This window comes from Drosophila pseudoobscura, chromosome 2 (assembly GCF_009870125.1).
Source record: "Drosophila pseudoobscura strain MV-25-SWS-2005 chromosome 2, UCI_Dpse_MV25, whole genome shotgun sequence".
NCBI classification, from domain to species: Eukaryota; Metazoa; Arthropoda; class Insecta; order Diptera; family Drosophilidae; genus Drosophila; species Drosophila pseudoobscura.
The window spans coordinates 14368689-14388773 of NC_046679.1; the positions used below are offsets into that span (position 1 = coordinate 14368689).

Genomic DNA, 20085 nt, shown 5'->3' on the forward strand with positions numbered 1-20085 from the left:
GCCTGTCTTAAGTTATTTTTATTGAATTTTCTCGCAGTGTATGAATTACAAATGCACGTCACATAGTCTGTAGTCTGGGGAGGCGCCGCCAGTAGGAGGAGGAACTTGGGCCATGCTTCTAGGGTGGTGCTGATGGCAATGGCGATGGTGGTTCTGCTGTTGCTGCTGCTGTTGCTGCTGTGGGCTGCCTCTGTGTGCTGCATGTTGATGTGGCAGTGTGTGCTCCCTTCTTGTTGAAAGACAAACGAGCGAGCAACGGCATGAGCATATCAACGAAAGGAGCTAATAAAACGCACGCCCAGACAGACAGACAGACAGAAAGTGGGGGGAGTGGGGGTAGTGGGTGGCTGTTGAGGATGAGATGGAAAATGAAATGCTTCAGTGGCATGAAAATGGGCAAACTGCTTCCTGTTGTTGCCGCCTGCCGCATGGTGTGTCTGTTTTATGGGGTTTGTTCAAGAGCTCGTTCTCTCTCTATCTCTATCTCTTTCTCTTCAACCATCCTTCAACCGCCTCTAACCGGCTTCAATTTGTGATTCTGCAGCCAGATTTTAAATGAATTCTGTGAGCGAGTGATGCTAAATAGCGAAAATTGTATAATTTAAAATGCCAGTTGAAGATCCGGCGGCACTTCATCGGTCTTCTCCGGGGCAGGCAAACACACTCCGGCAAATGAGAGTACACTCCGTGGAGAGGGCCGGGGCTGCTCTGCTGAGTAGGCAGAATGCCAGCCAAGCGTTTGCACTATTTGGGTCACTCACATTAGCGGAAAGGCGTCAGCCTGGCAAGCGCCCAAGTGCGCCCAGAACACAGCCCCAAAGTCCACACCCAGTGGCCCAACAGAAGCTCCCCAACCCACTCCAAGGCATAGCCATAACCCTATCCATATCCACCCCTTCCATGCCCACAACAAGGAATACTTTTAATGAGCATTTAGCTTTCAAAATTTAATATTAAATTTCATTAAATTGTCATGGGGTGGAGGGGGGGGGGCCGCGAGGGGGTGGTATCCCCACATTTAATTACTTTTATGATGAATGCATCATATCATATCCCAAAAGGCTTCCTCTCCACGGGAGCTTACATCATTCCCAGACCGAAAAAAAAGGCAAAAGATAGATAGAAAGAGGATACAGGGGACACAGAAAGCAATAGGCAGAGGGACACTGCAAGAGAGAGAGGCACAGAGAGAGAGAGAAAGAGAGAGCACAATGCACACTCCGCCAACAAGTTCGCAATGTCAACAAAAACCGTATTTAAATAAAAAGTCGTTAAGGCAAGTGCATGCAAAAAGGATAGAGAGCAAGGCAGAGGGAGGGGAAAGAGCGTAGAGAACGACACAACAAAAGAGAGCAAAACAAACCCAGATAAAGAGAGCGGGGAAGGCGGAGAGGCCCCAGGTGGAGGGACGGGACAGGCGCAAATAAATTTAAATTAAATGAAAAAAGGAACTTCCCTGCACCGAAGCCTATATGCCCTTTGGCGTTTACGGTTTAAGGGAAAACTCAGTGAGTCTTTAGCCAAAAACCTTGAAAATTGAGGCGCAATACAAATCGAAAAGACGAGGCACACGTAGCTCAACATTAAGACATTCCTTACACAGTCTCTATATAGAAACATATGCAAATACATTCGCACTACCGTACTACCAGTTCCTTTAGATCTCCTTATGAAGAATACTTATCCTTAAAGCGAAGGAAACCGCTGTAGCATTGGGACACTTAGAGTTTGAGACAAGTGTAGGATGATTGGATAAATAACTTGGATAAACAAATGTATTTGCTTCCCTTAAGAGCCTTGAAGTTTTTGTTGACGCAAACAAAAATTATAAATTATTTTAGAGTAAAATAAACTAGCTATATGGAAGTATGAACATGCCTTGAAGTGTGAAGATCTCGAAGATACAACCCTCGGACTGTTATAGGAATTTATTAAACCCCTTTTAACCCCTCAGTAAAGAGCATAAATCCATTTTGTTCTCAAAAACTTTCTTCTCTGCGCTGCAAAGATCCTCTCATAGTCCTTATACCCCTTGATAAGGGTATAATAAAATAGCAGGGCAGAAGCAGAGGCAGGGGCAGGGTTTCCCTGCACTACTACAAATGGATTAAATGAGCAGGCGGATGTGCCTGCGCCGTGGGGCCCGCAAAAGGGGTCTTGTGGCGGGGGAGAGAGAGAGAGATATCTTCACACTTGACCCTCCCTTCTGCTCCCGACGCTCGGCACTCGGCACTCAAGTGGCACTCGGTAGGTTGGGGGGAGGGGAGGCTCAAGAATTTAATTAATTAATTGTGTTATAACCCAACAAAGCGAGGTCGCCCACAAAGTGGAACTCTCTTTGGCAGCGGAAAGGGAAACCATCAGGAAATTTGGGTCAAGTGGTGTTTTTTTCGTGGCCACATTTGAAATCGGTTTGGGATATTATTTAAATCATATTTTTATGATAAGAAAAAGAGAAAAAAAGAGAAAAAAGAAAAAAAAAGATAAATCCACACTACACTGTGGGCTTCGCATTAGCAGAGCAAGGTTTCGATCCTCGGACCTCTGGGTTATGGGCCCAGCACGCTTCCACTGCGCCACTCTGCTTGCTGTCCAACTGACGGCTAGAACATCGTATTGTACGAAATCATATCCGAACTGCGTGTTTGCATATACAGTACAGAACATACATACATATGTAAGTCTGGAATCTTATCTACTATATACATATGTACAGTGCGGATTATGTTAGGCAAGCGAACAGACTTATCTCAAACATTAAAACCTTTAGAGAAAAACTAAAATGAATAGAAATATAAAAATAAATATTAAATGAAATATATTTATTATTCTTACAAGGCTTTGACCTCGTATGATGTACATATGTATGTATTAATCTTTAATACCCGACATCCCGCCCTATTTCAGAAAATCTACAAGAGTCTTCCTTATATTTTTTTCCAATTTCTTGAGATGATAGTTCCCGATTGAGATATCTCGTTTAAGTCTGAATGTCGTCCATATTCTATTGGGACTATAAGATCTGTATGCAACATCTCTTCTATCAAAATATCAGACAAATGAAAATTTATTTTAAATACCAATATCAATAAATAACGAGGCGAACGCTGTGATTTGCTGCTGCGACCGCAACTCTACATTTATACGATATTCTACATGGTCCAATTATGCCGAACATGAATTTTTTAGGGTTATATGTAATAATTATAACTCCCCCTGTCATACCTTATCCCCTGAACTATCCCTTAAACTAATAGCATGCAATATTTATAATCACCTAAATTTAACTAACTTTTAACTTCTCTTTTTTCCTCCTTTTGTAATTAAGTACCATCATTAACAGATAATTGTTAATTTAATAAATAAATAGTCTGAATGGCTCTCCTCCAGACATTGAGAGACATTGAGTTCTTCTTCCTTTTGGTTATAATAATGATCCGATCTGATCCAAATTTGGCAATCTGGTAGATATAGCCATTTCCTATGAGTTTGCGTATTCTTTCGTCCTTTGTGTGGGCGGAAGGGGGCGGGGCAAAATTTTGAAATGCACTTGTAACAGTGAAATATCACAAAAGTCTGGAAGTCTTTCGTTGCTCTGGCTCTTATAGTCTTTGAGCAATACGCGCTCATAGGGACGGTCAGACATGACTCAATCGACTCGGCTTTTGATGCTGATCAAGAATATATATACTTTATGGGGTTGAAACCCTTCCTTCTGGACGTTACACACATCCTTTTGCACCACAAATCTAATATACCCCTATACTCATTTTGATAACCGATTTTCCATTGAAATAACCATCACCTATCAAATCGCTACTGTTCTAATTCTAAATTCGGGGACTATCCCGAATACGAAGCTCTAATCAAAATTGATGATTGCAATAACCTGTTCAATCTTGAGTTTTATATAATTTTCGCGTATCTTATCAATATTATTATGTACACAAAAATAAAGTGGATTAAGAAGTGTAGTTGCCGGCGGTTTAGAAGTACATACATATGTAAATATGTTTTTATGTCCATTTTTACATGTCTTTATAGCAGGAAGCCTGACCCAAATGTCAATCAGATGTCATTGTCATTACCATTGTCGGAATAATGGAGTTGCCTGAATGTGTGATGCTGTCAAACTAGTTCTGAGGCAGTATCTAGCCGAACAAAACAAAACAAAAAAGTTTTGCACTCCATCTACAGCCTCAACTCCCATCCCCCTCGTCAGAGAGCCAGAGAACTCTCCATTGTCAAGTGGTTTCTGTGCCCATCAGTCATATATTATATCTTTACGGTACGTATGTACATATGTACATATATCTTTTAAATGTATATAGTATCCGTATGGGTATGTACGTGTAAGCATGTGGTTGGGGCCTGGCAATATTTGCTTATTATATGCATTTTGTTTCTGTCATTGTTGCTGGCATTTTTGTAATTAAATGCATTGCATATGCCACTTAATTGAATGTTGTTCTTTTTTATGCAATTTCTGTTCGGTTTTGTACACCCTTTGAGAGGGTATTATGATGTTGACCAGATGCCTGTAGACCAGTGAATGAATCAAGAGCACAGTTCCTGATATTTTATCGCTTTCTGAATGACACCGAAATGCACCGATCTATCTTTAGTACAGGTTTATTTAGAGTTTTCTCAGAGATTCTAAATTGTATCATCTTTTGGAAAGATTCATGATCTTCTGCAAGAGTGTAAATGCCTCGGCATTTCCTTCTTGTTTATTTTTGTATTTTTGTATCGAAATGAGCATTCGAAATCCACATGGTGCACATTTGGCGCTGACCATTTGTTTGCTCATTTCGCCCCCAAATGGAGACGAATTCAGATGAATCAATAAGCGGCGACTGTTGTCCCTCCTGTCCCATGTTTGGACGCTACCTCGAAGCCGGAAGCCGCATTAAACACACCTTGTCGATTATTTTTACAATATTTACTCATCATTACGATAATTATTTAAACACTTTATCAATGGGGGGGATGGCCCCCAGCACGTGAGGGCTTAGTAAAATATACTATACGGTTTTCTTATCATTAAGTGTAGCCCTAGTCGAGCCCCTCTTCAATGCATTTCATTCATTTGACATTAACATAAATCAGACAACGGATGGTTGGGAATTGAAGTGGGGTTGGGGTTGGGGTTGGGGACACTTTTCCCATCCGGAAATGTGACCGATAATGCGGCCAAAATGGGGGGGAAATGTACAATAGATATTTTTTATCAGTGTGTGCGTGTGCTTGGGTTGTTAATCACGCAATGTCCCTCCACCCAAATGGCGATTCATGAATAAATCGTTAAAGACGAATTATGGAAGTACAAATCAACTGCCGAAATGGAGATGGACATGGAAGAGAGAGAAGTCACACACGGAAACAGAAACAGAAACAATGTAAGAACGGTAGAGACGAGAGTGTCTCGACCAAATGGATACTCCCTTAAATATTCGTGGATTACTGGCCAAATTTCACAAAAATCTGTCGGTGTTAATGATCCCAATTCGTTGATTTCTGGTGAATGGTTAATCAATTGTTATATATTTTTTTCGTTTTACTCTAATTTCTACCCTTTGATGGAGGCACGCGACCGACGGCGGTAGCACGTGTCATGCGGACATCGGTCGGTCGGGCGGAAGGTTCAGTTTTGGGTCGTTTGGGCCGTATGAGTCCTGGAACCTTTTTATTCGATAAAGTAGTATGCTCTAGTGTTTATAGTCCGGATCTAAGCTTGAGATCTACTCCAATGATCATCCTGAGCAGGGAAATATATTTCAAGGGCGCACAGGCTCTTATATACCCTTGTGCCCCACAATAACAGGGTACAAAAAAACGAAAGAAAAACGTTGCCGCCAAGCATATTAAACAATGGAATGGAAATGAATCAATTTTATGCGCACTCATGTTCACTTGTGTGAGTCTTTTGTGAGTGTTTTATGTGAGTGTGAGTGTATGTGCGTGTGTTCTGGGGAAGGAAGCGCCTGCACAAATTTGTGCGCGCACAACTCAAACTCAAACGCAACTCCGGACCGGGGCCGCTCCATTGGCCAAATGCATAAAATGAATATTAAATTAAAGTTGAAACTGAAATTGCCGCAGCGACAGCGGAATTCACTGGAAAAGGCAGACCGACAACGGCGGCAGCAGCAGCAGCAGCAACATCCGGTGGATAGGCTGAGGCTGAGGCAGGGCTTCCTTCTGTCTAAAACTTTTGCCAAAAAACATAATAATAAAAACTTTCGTAAACTAAACGCAAAGGCAGCACAGATTCCGCTCCAGCTTCAGCTACAGTTTCCAGATGGAACTGGACCCGCATAGGCCAGGCCGAGGGTTGCACCTCATTCTGGATTCTGGGAGAGGGTGTGACTGGGAGTGGGAGTGGGAATGGGAATGGGACTCCACTGTAAAGTTGTCGCCCGCCAGTGTGTGCACTCGACGGACAACAACAACAAAAACGATATGCAGCACAACGGTAAGATAATTACTTCAGCCACGAGACGAAGGGGGAAAGAGACCAAGAGCAAGAGAAGAGGCGACGATTTAGGGAAAGAGACAAAGAGTGCGCTCTGGTAATGAAGTCATTGCCCAGCACGTGGCAGAGGAGGAGGCGGAGAAGGAGGAGGATGACAACGGGCAACGGACAACGGGCATTGTGCAAGGTTAGGGCGTTGGCTTGACAGCGCTCCCAGAGCGCCGGGACCTGCTGCGCTAATGATGTTATCATGGACTTTCCCGATGCGATGTCTGATGGGGTGACTGATTGATTTGTGTAAACTTTGACCGCTCTCATGTCACTCGCTGCTGCTGGCGGGTATTCAATGTAGAGCAAGCAATCAGGAAAAGAACACACAATGAACTGCCTTCACAGCCGATCGCTTTGGGAACTGGAACAACAACATCGAAGCAAGAAAATAAAAAATATAAAAACATGGTAAGACATGTACTAGAAACATATGTATGTAGATGCCACGAATGTGAGGTACCCTTGAAGAGGACCTACATATTACAAACTATTATTAATATTATTCCCTTTTTTTGGCGCACAATCTGTTTACAGTTTAGTCTTCAGTTATTTTTGATTTCTGTCGAATCTTTATGATAGTCGGCACACTTTTACTCAGGGTATAACTTGCAGCATCATTGAGAATTGGCGCTTATCTGGACGGGAACCCATTCAAGCATCACAATGAATGAAACTTGGCACAGAATCTTCTTTCTGCTGCGGGACAGGGGGGGAGGGGCTCTCTTTGTTGCCCCCTGCCACTGGCCCCTGCAGTAATTTGTTAAGCGTTGCCATTGATGCGAAAAGTGTGACGAACACGAAGATAATGTGAAAATGCAACAGAAAAGAGAAAACAAAAAACAGTTGAATACGAGAAATGTGAACAAAGAGGGAAAGAGACAGAAGAGACAGAAAGATCTACTTTTTATATGCTTTAGCACTAGAGTCCAGCTTAAGGTATATTTTGATGAGGTAAGGCATTCCATTACATCTCTCTCTCTCTCTCTCTCTCTCTTGAGTTTGCCTTCTCTCGCGCTAGTTGCCGTCTTCAAATGAGCTTTCGCAAGAGTGCTCTCAGGATATCCTTCACCTTACACAAATACACCTTGGTTAAGCTCTTATCAAAAGTGGATTTTCCTTCCAAGTAAATATGTATATAGCCAACACTGCCAGCCGCAGAACTGTGGCCACCACTCCACAGCAACGTGCAACGCGCAACGTACAAAACTGTAATTAGAAAAGCATTTAAATTGGCAACACCTGGCACAAAGGCAATTGGCAACGCGACAGCAACAGCAACAGTGTGGATGGTCGGGAGGGGGCGACGGCTGTGTGGGAAACGTCGAGTGGTTGCCTCACGAAGCGGGGGAGCGACGACTGTGTGGGAAAAGGGAGGTACGTATAAACACATCAAATCGCTGCGCTCGGCAGCAACAAACATGCAAGAAATCTCTTTGAGAAAGACGAACAAACGGGCGGAAGGACGGATGATGATGATGATGCTACAGACGACTCGTGTGTATATAAAAATAAGCTGAAAAATCGCTTTTCCTCCCCTGCTGCCCAGTGAGGGGGTGGTTGGTTGTCTGGATGCTGCTTTCCGTCGTTTCGCGGAAAAAACTGTGAATCAACGCGAAAGGCAACAACAATAACAGAACAAAACAGAACAGAACAGAACACCAACGTAACGGTGTAAAAGCGCACGTGACGCATACCCCTCCTGCCATCACATCCCAGCCCTTCATGCTGTGCTCCCCAGTGGGTGGGTGGGTGATGGACAAGGTATATCAAGTAAAAGGTGAAACCGTTCGGGAGAGCGAGCACCAAAGAGCAAGCTCTGCCTTACTATTTGTTAGGAGGATATCCCTACACAAACACACACCCACACACACAAATGCACACCAACCCCAAATGCCTCCTCTTCTTTTGTACAATTACAATACTAACCAACTCCGTATTTGTTGTTCGATGGTATCCACATTTTGTTGTCTTTGTTGTTGTTCCTTCTACTGCTACTGTTACTCCAGCTGCTGTTGTTGTTGTTGTTGTTGTTTTTGGTTGATGGCGAAAATCCAATTTTGCAATAATCCCAAAAACCTTCTGCCGGCCACTCCCTATGTGGTGGGGGCCCTCTTCCCTCTCAGCGATACTGTGTCAGCGGAATTCCTTTTTATATGACAATCGGATGATGGCAATCGCACATTTTGAGGCGGAAGATTTGCTTTGGATTTGCATTTATTTATTTCTCATTTCGTATCCACCATCTTTACACACACACACACACACACAAATCTACGCACGGCGCACGGCAACTTTCGCTTTTGTTGTTGCCTTGCCTGCAGCGCCCTCTCTCGCGCTTGCACTCTCGTATTCGCACAGTGGGGCTGGCTGGCCTGCTTGATTAATAAACTACTAGCTATACTACAAAAAGCAGACAACAACAACGACGAGACCCACTGCCACTTGTCTACGACATTGCTGATTGGAGTGGAGGCCCAGTGCAACAGAGTTGATGATTATCCGCCACTTATGCTCTCCTCCGTACGAGAGTGTGTACGCAAGGTGCAAGCGAATGGGTGGTTGGATGGCGGTAGGGGGGAATGGGACTAATGTCGTCTCAAAGTGGTTGCTTTTGTTACGTTTTTCACGGACCCGCACACAAAATCAAGAAAATCAATACGAATTTTGGGTTCTCCAGCAGATTCTTAAGTGTCGATTTTGGTTTTTATTGTTGACTTTTGACTTCTCGAATAACAATAAACTTTTTGTTGTTGTCGCCCACTCGCGTCGCGTCGGCGCTATATTTAATTTATTTAATAATTTCGCCAGTATCGAACGTCCGGACAGGGATCCAAACAAATGCGTTTAATTTATCCACTGCAGTTTTTACTTATTTATTTTCTAGACGCGCACTAGTTGGATGTTTTGGATAATTCGCATACGCTTTGTTTTGATCAATTCCTCCTCACATTCCCCTCCTTCACCGTGCGAAGCGGATCCGTTGCACGGATCTAAATTAAAGGGGGAAGTATTAACCGTTGCTTTTATCACGCCGCTCTCCACCGAATCTCTAAAATCTCGACAAAATCAACGGAAATTCAGAAGAAATTCGACAAGATTGCGCTGTTTCGCGGTTCGCGGCAGAATTTTCTCTGCCAGCGCCGACTTATTGGCAGTGTGACCGCGGATTTAACGGTAAAATATACCGTCCGACCCTCAGAAATATACCAAAATATACTATCTCGTTTTAAAAATAAACCGTAAATATACTGACGAAGTCAAGTTCCATCATACATATTTCTCGCTTTTGATATTCCGTCGAATATTACTAGCTAGATAAAACAGTCAGCCCTAAGCACATAGTTTTATCCGATTAATGAATCAATTTTCTACTTGACTGACTTGTTTTAAATACTTGGGTTTTGTCTAAAAAAAGGTCTAAAAACTTAAGAGAAAAATCGTTCCTCTTGATAAATTTAGATATTCCGTTAAAAAATGTTGACTAACTTAAACCATTAGCTCTGGCCACAAAATGTTAGTCCATTGATAAATATATGTTCACGATTAGCCACTTTTAAGTACTCCCATTTATTGAATTTTGACTTAAACAAAGTTTAAACAAAAAAGCTAAACAAAAAAAAAACAGTCGCAATGTTGTCACGTCAATGTTGCTGGTATTTGAAGACTTGTTGCTTATCAACCAGAGTATAATCATTTGAATACACCATTTAATAAAAAACGTAAATAATAAAGACATTTTTTGATATGTTCTACACGAATTCATGCATTTGATTAGTTTCCCGCCGATGATACCAATAATCATTCTTGGTCTCTGTAAGAAGACAAAAAACTGCAAGATTTCGTTGTGATAGCTTTAAAACAGAGACTTAATAGTTTATGCCTTAATTGGAGCCTGGGATGACAAACATTTGTTCTATTCTATACTATCCCATCACAAAATAGGAAGCAAATCACAGAAAAAAGGAGAGCACGTCCGTCCAAACGTGGTGGGACCACAACCAAATAGAAATTTTTTAAAAATGAATGAGCAACACGGATTGAAATGCATGGATTTGAGAGAGAGAAAATTCAAAAACCCTGTGTATGGATGTTTCTATATCCGTGGCGAAGCCCGAGTGTATATTTTGTACCATCTCTCTATTGCCTATCAATTCAATTCAAAAAGCTCGTTCTCTAAAAAACATCCTTTGTTCATAAATATACCTTTACAAATGTAATTTAATAGATAAAATTGATAAAATATAACTCTTAATAAACCAACAAAAACTCAATTAAAACCGAACAACAGCACTGGTCGAAAATGGGTTAATCGTAACAGCTGACTAGGAAACAAGCTTTTTTTTTGAAGATATGGCAGCCCAACTGTTAAAACCGAACTAAATCCATTTTCAGTTATTTCCGATCAGAGCTTGAAAATATGTGCCACATAAATTGATAAATTTAAACTCCCCGAACGCAAAAGTACGTTCGCGCCAAGTTAGATGGTCTTCTAAAGTAAGCTTTTCATTTTCCAAAATTCGAGCATGTGGTCTCACTAACCAACGCGTCGTTGGGAATTTCAAAATTGAGCATTACTTGTTTGCCCGTTTTCGCTGAAACCTTTTGTTTAGACAAAATTCATTAAAAGGAAAAGCTAGTAATATTCAACGGAATATCAAAAAAGACAAAAATGTGTATGGTGGAACTTGAATAATTCGTTAGTATACTTACTGTATATTTTGAAGATGAGACGGTATATTTGGTAAATTTATGAGGTTATGCCCGTTTACAATAAATCCGCGGTCACACTGCCGGGACACGAAAAACAAAAAATTTTTGGACTTTTGAAAAAAAGGAAATGCCGCCGAAAAAAATAGCAGCAGCTTCTGTTAAGGTAAGTGCGGATACTGGCAATGCAAGTTTTATATATTTGAAGAGTTTTACGGAAATGCCTGAAATGTTGCATAGCTCCCGGCGCCCGGGGGGAAAAAAGGACAAGCCCATTGCGTACTCTGCGCAGTCGTGGCGGAGCGAGTCTGTCAGCGATGTGGGGACTTTTACTGCTCGAAGGAGTGCCAGATAATGGACTGGCAGCGCCACCGCTATATCTGCTTTCCGATGCCGGCTTTGGTGATGCCCGAGGCATTTTCGATTCTGCAATCCCAGGAGGAGCTATCGATGGACATTGCAAGTGTATCCAAGGCCGGTTCGATTAAAGCGTCTGCAGCTCCTATGCCTAATGATGCGAGTATCAACGATAAGGTTAGCAGCACCAGCAGCTGCAGCAGCACTCCAACTATAAGTGGAGTTGCCGCAAAAAAGGCTGCAGCAGATACTAAAAACATCCCGACCCCGAGCACTGACAGCATTAAAACGAAAAACAAAACCACGTCCCTGCCGACTGTGGTAATACCGGCCACCAATAGTGTGGTCATCATAAGTGGCTTCCGCTCTGCGAATCGCTGCTTAGTCCGCAGCGTTTCCGCTGACCAAGCATATTCCCAAGTGTGCGAGAAGGTTCGTTGTTGGTTACATTACGTCCCCAAATACTAGCATTGTGTGCTTTTAGGTCAATGCGCTGGGTAACGAGATGCCAAGAGTAAAGAATCCTCGAATCCACGGCTTCGTGTTAGCGCTCCATAATGGCGCATTCCAAAGGGCCAAGGTTCTGCAGACGCGCCCGGATAAATCCGCCAAGCTTCTGTTCGTGGATCAGGGTATAACCAAGATACGCAATTTTGATTCCATGCGCGAAATAAGCGACGAGATACTGGCTCTCCCGAGCTTCTGTTTTCTGGTGCAACTCAAGGACGTGCACAACTATAGCATAACCAACGATATCCTTGACTTTCTCTCACAATTCGATGGTGAAAAATGCATCATGCAGTACGACTCTGTCTCCAATTATAACAAAATCCTTGTAGAGCTTGTGAATGTAAAAACGCAAAAGTCACTGAATGAGACGGTGCGTGAATATTGCTCCACAAAAAAGGTTTATAATAGCAAGAATGTATACTCAAATGGGGAGCAGATGGAGAGTAGTGTTTCAGCTGCGGTAAAGCCTCTGGAGGAAGGCCCGAATGTGGCAGCAAAGGATGATGCCCCTCCTCCAACAGTGGCGCCGTCTCAAGAACCGTTGAAGCAGACAGAGACAAGGAGCATGCCGATCAAAGAAACACTACCAACTACCAACACTGTCTCGCCTGCAAAGGAACTGCCAAAAGATGAGCCAACATCAGTTAAAGAACTCCCATTAGAATTGAAGGCTGCAGAATTAACTGCTACAACAGCAGCCACAGAAATTGATGTGCTCCCTGAGGAAAAAATCGAACTGAAGACAGTCGACAAAACCATTTCCCCCAAACTGAACGGGATACCACTCGCACCTAAAGTCAATGGAGCTGAAGGGTCCAACAATGGACCGATTTTAGTGCCGGTGAGTATTATTCGTTGGTTGATTTCCATTCTACTCTTTCTTTTTTTATCTCCTCCGGCAGCCTTTTGAGATGAAACTATTGAGTGTCAGTGACAAGGCGGGCATCGATTTATACATTGTGGATAATTCCAAACTGTCTCGTGGCATGTTTGGCGCCTTTGATCGTGTCTTGGCCAGCGAATTTGGACGTTTGAATACAGCCATATCCAAAATTAGTCCATCGAAACCCTATACACCAGTGTAGGTGATCATAATACTTTGTACATATACTTAATCATATATATCTGATGGATGTTGCTTTGTTCGCACTCACAGTCTAAAGGAATATGTTTTGGCCAAATTTGAGAACAGCTTCTATCGTGCCAAAGTGGAGCAGATCAAGCAGACGCCGCAGACACAGCAGACAGTTTACCGCATGACATACCTGGACTACACAAACATCGAAGAAGTAACCGGGGAGGATATATGCCGATATCCGGTGGATTTGGATTTTCCTTGTATTACCAGCATTTGCATGATTGAAGGTTTGGTTTGCATGCATATGTCTGCAAAGTCTTTAAAAGTGTGGCATGTAATTTTTCTTTCTCACAGATTTCCCCCATAAACCGAATGCCGAGCAGATTGCTTACTTGTCTGAGGCCCTAAAAGTGCACGAAATCATTCACGTTGATGCCGTTTTCTATATGAAGAATGTGGCTTGGATCAAATGCAATGAATTGATAAAGAAACTAGAGACAATGTAGGGGATTCCCCTACAATTTCAAATACCAAATCTCTCAGACTAAGCGAATGCATGTTCAGAATCATTTTAAAAAACATTTATATATAAATAAAATTGCATTAAATAACAACATTAAAAGCTGTTAATACATTCATCTGTTTCGTCTGTTTTTCTTAGCGTTTAGCTGCCGTTGATTAAAGTTTTTTACATTAGAAATTACACACACGAAAAAGGGGCGGGGTTACACAAAGCAGGACATGCTGTTAGGATGTTAGACATAGACAAAAACGGAGAGAGAATACAACGACAAAAGGCACTGTTTTGGTGTGGATTGGCATGCAGCAGCCCCATGATTTGACTGGACTGGATTTAGACGTTCTTTTTCATTGTCATCTCGTGGGCAGTGCGGAGGCGGCGCCGCAGCTCGTTCGGGAAGCGTTCGTAGCACTTTTTGCACACGGGCTTCTCGTCGTACTCATAGAACTTGGATTTCTGAGTCATTTTCGTGTCGCACACAGAGCAGGCAAAATGATGCACACACCAGGCTTTATTGAGGGCCGTGAACACTGTTGAGGGAAAAAAAATAAAAAGGATTAAAAGGAAATCGTATAGGGAAGTTAATTTGCTCACCATCGCCGCCAATGACCTGGTTGCAGACAAAGCAAAGATTTCCAAAGAGCTGATGGTAATGCGTCTCGCAGTAGGCCAGGCCACGCTTCTCGTAGTGCCGATGCCCCAGGAAAGGCTTCTCGCACTTGGCGCACACAAAATGCTCCACATGCCAGTGCTTGCCCAATGCAGTGACCACACGCTCCTCAATTGGCCGACGGCAGGCCCCACAAATTGGTATCCCCATCTTATCATGGCAGCGGAGACAATACAATTCATTCTGTGCGAGAGATTAGGTGCAGCGTTAGGGAATCAATCAATTGGAAAGACAGTAATTAGAGGACACACCATATCGTTGGCCGCCAGCCCCGGTCGGCTCTTCACCTCTCTCGCCGTGGAATCGAGTTCGGTGCCACAGGCCGTGCAACTGAAGTGATAGCCATGGTAGACCTCGCCACGGAAACGCAGTGGCTCCTCGTCAATAAGGCCGCTGCGGAGATTCATCCGAAATTAGATTAAAAAGTTACAAAAAGTGTCCAAGACTGGGCCGGAACTTACTGGCATTTTTGGCATACATAGCGACCGGTGATCTCTGCCTTCACCTTGGCATTGCACTCGTGGCATAAAGCGCGATTCTGATTCTTGATAAAACCGCTGTCGGCCAGCTCCTTGGCACACAACTGGCAGCGGAAGCATTGCGGATGCCAGCTTGCGGACATCGCCTTGATAACGCGTCCGATGACAAATTCGCCGCACTTGTTGCAGCAGGGGGCGAAGAGTACATGGAAGTCACGTTCGCAGTACTTGCGGCCCTCGAACTCGTAGAAGATCCCATCCTGGAATGGTCGGAAGCACTGAGCGCAGCTGAAAACAGGCCGCAGGAAAGCGTGAATACAGAAGGGAATACAAAACGAGCAGATCTGGGACTCACACAAAACACTGCGTATGCCAGAGCTCTCCATTGGAGTTGACAATCTTCTCGGTGGGCTCGAAGCCGTCGGCGCAACGCGTGCAATGCATTGCACCCAGCGACATGTTCACGGCCTGGACTCTGCAATATCAAAAATGAGATGAGATCAGCATAAGTGGCCATCATTTCATGGCTCTAAAGTGCGGGATTGGTTACGTTTCAGCTTTTGAGTACATCATGGTTGGGTTTTATGGTTTTTAGAATTAAGACACAAATGAGCACAACTTTACGGTTGGGCATGAAGCGAGTGAATGGAGAGAATGCGGCCGGCCTTATCAGCCAATGTTGACTGACGCTTGATGAATCATATTTCAGACAAGAGGGGCCCAATCCAAGTAATTTAAGACTTGGGCGGCCCTTTAAATACCCTTGCAGATTGATTTTCTATGAAAAGACACCTGAAACTACAGACGGATATTCTGAGGAATATTTTCCATAGAAACGGACAGACGGATGGTTTATGAATTCCCTTTATGGTTTTTAGTGATGTTGCCTTTGTTAGGTTTCTAAGATCTGTGAAAAATGGTGATACCCTCTGCAAGGGTATTCAAAAGCTGCGCCATTCCTTTTGCTTGGGCTCGCTGGAGCTTTCGGAATGGCAGTTGAAGTGCAAGAGTTAAAATGTTCGGATGGGGGCAGTTTCTCGGTTTTTAAATGGTTTCTTTGATAAATTAAATTGAATTTGGATTTGCCGCCAACACGCACACACACAATCCCACTCAACGCCACACGGACACACACACACACACAAGCAAATAGTAAACAACAGAAGCGGCGGCAGGGGTCTATTAATAAATTTGAATGTGTCCATGACGTCATCGATGGAGTAAACATCTGGCGCATTAACAACACCAAAAGTGCATCTTTTGGGGTCTAAGGCGTGCCGCAGATGGCACAATGGATGAATGCTGGCCAAAAGCATAGTTAATTTGCATATTATTTAGCATTTAAAGCTGTCAAATTACGATGTGGACGAGTTTTTGGGAAAATATGAATGAATGAAGCAATCAAGTGGGTCACTGCTGGGCCTGAGGTCGTGTGCTAGTGATGTAATTGCAGGACACAGCTAGTCGATGCCAAGGACGTTAATACGTTTTTGGGGTGGACGGAATATTCAGCTTACTGCACGGGTGGCATTCTATCTGTTTAACTGGCTTTCACTTGTTGCACTTGCCCACGGCTCGCCAATTGGATTGCGATTGCGTACGTACAACGTTTTTAGATCACGGCAAGAGAAACACTCTGCAAAACAAAATTTTCATATAAAAAGTGTGTGTGTTTCTGGCTGAAAGTGCTGGCCAATTGGCCTGTTTCTTGCTAGATCCGGTTGTTTCACAGATTTATCTCACTTTCTGCCCACGATCGGCCGTTTTAGCAAGCCAAATTGACCAGCACAGCACAGCCGAGACGCTCAGCACCACCAACAACAACGGGTCTTGCCAAATTTAGAGACAAGAATTTCACTGATCTCAATGGCAATTTTGACACTCTTAACTCCTTCAAAACATTGGCAGGGGTTTTCTTATTACCAATAGAGTAAATTCCAAACAAAAATAGCCGATTTTTAACGCAAAAACACCCTTCTTAATAAAAAATTTAACAGGTGCGCAGTGTGACCGCGGATTTATCATAAAAATATACGGTCTGATACGGATACCAAAATATACCGTCTCATTCTCAAAATCTACCGTAAATATACTGACGAATTCAATTTCCATTATACATATTGCTCGATTTTGATATTCCGTTGAATAATGCTGGCTAACTAAAGCCCTCAGCCATGCCCACACAGTTTTATTCCATTGATGAATACATTTTCTACAAGATTGGCTAGTTTTTAGTCCTTGCTTTTATTGTATTCTGAGTAAAACAAGGCTTACACAAAATAGTTCAACAAAAAAAAAAACAGTCGCAATGTTGCCGGTATTTGCAGACATGATGCGTGTATAGGGCTTTGTATACCCTATTTCGTTAATATCCTGATCCCGATACCAATTCTTGGCCTCTGAAGTACCTTTTAAACAGATACTGACAAGTTTGATATTCCGTTGAATATTTCTAGCTAGCTGAGACACTCAACTCTGAACTCATAATTTCATTCGATTATTTCAATTTCCTAATTTTAAGTTGTCACCTTTTTCCACAAATCAAGCGGAAATTATATATTTTTTCCTACAAAATTGTTTGTTCCAGTTAACGAAATTTCGTCTTCATTCAATTACGGGATGCAGTGTCTTCGTGTCGAACGGATCAGAGCCTCAGCGAGCTCTTGGCGTTCTTTCTAGAGGTGCGATTTCAATTGAAAACAGTTTAATTCGAATCATAGGAGTTTTCTTTTCCCGAATAGCGAATAAAGTGCCTTCCTGTAAGATGGTTTCTGAGTGTATTGCGGATGTGGAAAAAGTCGGCCTGAAGGCATACAGATATTTCCAGCCACCGACCCCTGAGCCACCGGTCGTCGTCGTCTGGACTTCCCACTGCGCCCACTGGGTGGGGGTCCTGGCTGGGCCCATCATACTCGCGCTTCTTTTCAAGCTTATCTACGACATTATCCAAATACGAAGCGCAACAAATGTTGGAGTGGATCCGGCAGAAAAATCGGAGCTTGCCAAAGGGGAAGGACTGGTGCCCGCACAGCAGGACATAGAGCGTCCTGCTGCTGCAGGGGCAGCTCGAAAGGAAGGTGGCGACCAAGGCCCCAATACCATGGGGATCCGCTTCGTGGCTTTAATCTGAATTGATTTCGTTGCTATTGTTGTTATTGCGGCGAGGGGAATCGGACACGGCGGCACTGAGCTCAGCTCATCCCATCTGACGCCCGAGTCGTCGGAGTCCTCGGATGGTGGAGTGACATCTACATCGGCAGCTGCCGGTTGTTGCTGCTGCGCCTGATTCTGGTTGTTGTTGTTGTTGGATCGGAAACGATTCTCCTCCAAACCGATGGCGTGGCTGTTCCCGTCAGCTCTGCGCTTGTGTAAAGTCTGACGCTTGGCCGAAGGGCTCCAGTCGAGGGGATGATGTACTACTGATTTTGATTGTGTCTAAAATAAGGTTTAAGCCAAAACAATTTCCACTTAATTCATTTCTTTATATGTTAATACACGCCGACTACACATTTGTCCTTGCAGAAGGCATTGTGGTAGTGGTAACCTGGCACACTCGTCCAGAGTCTTTTCGCTCCATCTTCATCCGCAGCTTGGTCGCGTTGAACCTCAAATGCAATATCCCGCAGGTTCTCTATTGCATTTTCAAAGTCTTTAAAGGGGAGTGCTTGACGGCGTGCTTCCCTGCGAGAAGAATATCAGTGTACAGTGAGTTTAAATTATTTTTGGCTATGCTTACTGCTTTATTTATTTTCTTCGATGGAGCCATTAGAGCTCGATACATTGGCTCGGTGTGGCTCTTGCCGGGCCATGCGTCGAACGAATCGTCTGCACCATTGGCGCAGTCCTGCCAGCCATCTCAGAGCCGGGCGGCCGATATAGGTAGGATATTATTAGTTTAAGAATTTAGGCAGATATCGTGTCTTTCCACTCACCATGTTGATGGGACACTGAAAGTCTTCTGGCCGCTTGCAGCAGTCGGCCTCATTGTGGACATTGTCTCAGTTGTCAAAGGTGGTACCATGGTAGATCAGAGCCTTGTCGCTGCCCTCGGCTGACTGTCAGCTGAAGTGAACCGCCGGGCAGTCCTTTCGTTACAGCGCCAGAAGGCGGATATACAGTCGTTGTTCATGTCACTACTAAAATTATCTGGCCGGATACACGCCGTAGTTCTCCTAGTCCTCCAGTAGCATCAGATGCTTGGGGCACGAGCAAACGTCGTGAGTACTGCGTGTCACCCCGCTGGCTATGCAGTTGTGGAAACGTCCACACGGCCCGGATGTCGGTGAACTGCGACAGACGATGCATCTCCACGGAACGACGCTCTCCGTTGACAGTGAGCCTCTCCATTCCGGTCTTGTCGTCCAGCCAGTACACAAATCCCCCTAGCCGACAATGTGTATCTCCTGCGGGACGGAGAGGGAGAGAGGGAACAGGAGATTACACGTGTCCAGAGGTATACAATATGGTTGCTTACTTATTCATTCCATTGATGTTTATAACTTCGATACGCATGGTATATCGGACTGTTGGTACAGGGCCAGCGCCGTGAATCCTCCCAGCTCCGCACGCTCATTGCCATCGACTCGGGAGACTCGGCATGATGGCCTGATGACTGCCGACATCTGTCCAGAAGAGCAGACGCTTCATGGCATGCACGGTAATGTTGCGAGACTTCAGCGAGTTCGCCCAGGAAGCTAAGAGGCAACGTTTTAGAACTCAGCTGAATAGGGAGCTTCACCGGGGCACGGATGCTCCTGGCGCGAGAACAGCAGGAAGGCGGCAGGCACCACGCAGGGGGCTCGCGGGGCTGGTACAGGAAGATGTGGAGCAGGCCCAATTCCCATTCACGCGATCTTGTCTTGTCGGCCTTTCCATCGCACCAGACGCCAGAATCCTGAAGACGCTGTCCAGATGCCGTTCTCAGACGAACAGCTGTTCTACCTCTACCCCAAGTCCAGGGTCTGTTCTTCTTCCTCCTTTTTCAATTGTTTTCCTATGAAATTCGTCTTCTGGGGGCTGAGGCAGTGAGTAGTGGGCCACAACTGCGCCAAAGGGCGGACTTACTGTCATTTGAAGCCACTGTAGGCAGACGCACAAGGCACTTTTGCTCATACAACAGTAGCATAAACAAACGAGAATCGTTCCAACTGCTCAATTCTTTATTCCGTCGAATATAACTAACTATATAGAACATTTAGCCATGCCCACATAGTTTTATACGATTGATGAATCAATTTT

The 20085-nt window shown here is 43.9% G+C and overlaps 3 protein-coding genes, 2 long non-coding RNA genes and 1 other non-coding gene across 11 annotated transcripts in view; 2 read left to right on the top strand and 4 right to left on the bottom strand.

Moving 5' to 3' along the window:
• spg (dedicator of cytokinesis spg) overlaps positions 1 to 9706 on the bottom strand; it is a 30313-nt gene extending 20607 nt beyond the window's left edge. For 2 of the 4 annotated variants that reach the window (XM_033377459.1, XM_033377373.1), the window contains exon 1: positions 8453 to 9706. In XM_033377459.1, the coding sequence (XP_033233350.1) occupies positions 8453 to 8486 (34 nt within the window). In that variant the 5' untranslated portion in view covers positions 8487 to 9706. The remainder of the gene's footprint in view (positions 1 to 8452) is intronic. The other 2 variants (XM_001358707.5, XM_033377395.1) reach the window with 1 other exon arrangement.
• On the bottom strand, positions 2515 to 2586 carry TRNAM-CAU (transfer RNA methionine (anticodon CAU)). Its single transcript has one exon. It is a non-coding gene; the product is annotated as a tRNA-Met (tRNA).
• Positions 9707 to 11250: 1544 nt separating the features above from the next.
• On the top strand, positions 11251 to 13794 carry Veneno (veneno). The gene is made up of 6 exons (XM_001358709.4): positions 11251 to 11399; positions 11474 to 12022; positions 12075 to 12941; positions 13003 to 13181; positions 13257 to 13465; positions 13533 to 13794. The coding sequence occupies exons 1-6, from the start codon at positions 11364 to 11366 to the stop codon at positions 13682 to 13684; spliced, it is 1992 nt and encodes a 663-aa protein (XP_001358746.3). The 5' UTR covers positions 11251 to 11363; the 3' UTR covers positions 13685 to 13794.
• Positions 13795 to 13816: 22 nt separating this feature from the next.
• Positions 13817 to 16884, bottom strand: stck (LIM zinc finger domain containing stck). 3 transcript variants are annotated; one of them, XM_003736528.3, is made up of 7 exons: positions 16771 to 16880; positions 16365 to 16483; positions 15203 to 15322; positions 14830 to 15135; positions 14620 to 14761; positions 14293 to 14551; positions 13817 to 14228 (listed from the first exon to the last, which is right to left on the bottom strand). In XM_003736528.3, the coding sequence occupies exons 2-7, from the start codon at positions 16376 to 16378 to the stop codon at positions 14032 to 14034; spliced, it is 1038 nt and encodes a 345-aa protein (XP_003736576.1). In that variant the 5' UTR covers positions 16379 to 16483; positions 16771 to 16880; the 3' UTR covers positions 13817 to 14031. The 3 variants fall into 3 exon arrangements, with proteins under 3 accessions (XP_003736576.1, XP_003736575.1, XP_001358747.2); XM_003736527.3 differs by lacking the exon at positions 16365 to 16483 and having other exon boundaries at positions 16771 to 16884; XM_001358710.5 differs by lacking the exons at positions 16365 to 16483; positions 16771 to 16880 and adding an exon at positions 15398 to 15489.
• A 402-nt stretch (positions 16885 to 17286) lies between these two features.
• Positions 17287 to 18316, top strand: LOC117183240 (uncharacterized). Its single transcript, XR_004468376.1, has 2 exons — positions 17287 to 17528; positions 17589 to 18316. It is a non-coding gene; the product is annotated as an uncharacterized lncRNA (long non-coding RNA).
• On the bottom strand, positions 18316 to 20082 carry LOC6897295 (uncharacterized). Its single transcript, XR_001451709.2, has 3 exons — positions 19322 to 20082; positions 18584 to 19250; positions 18316 to 18528 (listed from the first exon to the last, which is right to left on the bottom strand). It is a non-coding gene; the product is annotated as an uncharacterized lncRNA (long non-coding RNA).
• Between the last annotated feature and the right edge of the window lie 3 nt (positions 20083 to 20085).

Bases quoted from the DNA above. Each gene is read 5' to 3' on its own strand.
- Veneno (XM_001358709.4), top strand. From the start codon at position 11,364: ATGCCGCCGAAAAAAATAGCAGCAGCTTCTGTTAAG. The intron at 12,023-12,074 runs GTTCGTTGTTGG...GTGTGCTTTTAG, and splicing joins ATTCCCAAGTGTGCGAGAAG to GTCAATGCGCTGGGTAACGA. The intron at 13,466-13,532 runs GTTTGGTTTGCA...TCTTTCTCACAG, and splicing joins CAGCATTTGCATGATTGAAG to ATTTCCCCCATAAACCGAAT.
- stck (XM_001358710.5), bottom strand. From the start codon at position 15,420: ATGATGTACTCAAAAGCTGAAAC. The intron at 14,552-14,619 runs GTGTGTCCTCTA...TCTCTCGCACAG, and splicing joins GGCTGGCGGCCAACGATATG to AATGAATTGTATTGTCTCCG. The intron at 14,229-14,292 runs GTGAGCAAATTA...TTCCCTCAACAG, and splicing joins CCAGGTCATTGGCGGCGATG to TGTTCACGGCCCTCAATAAA.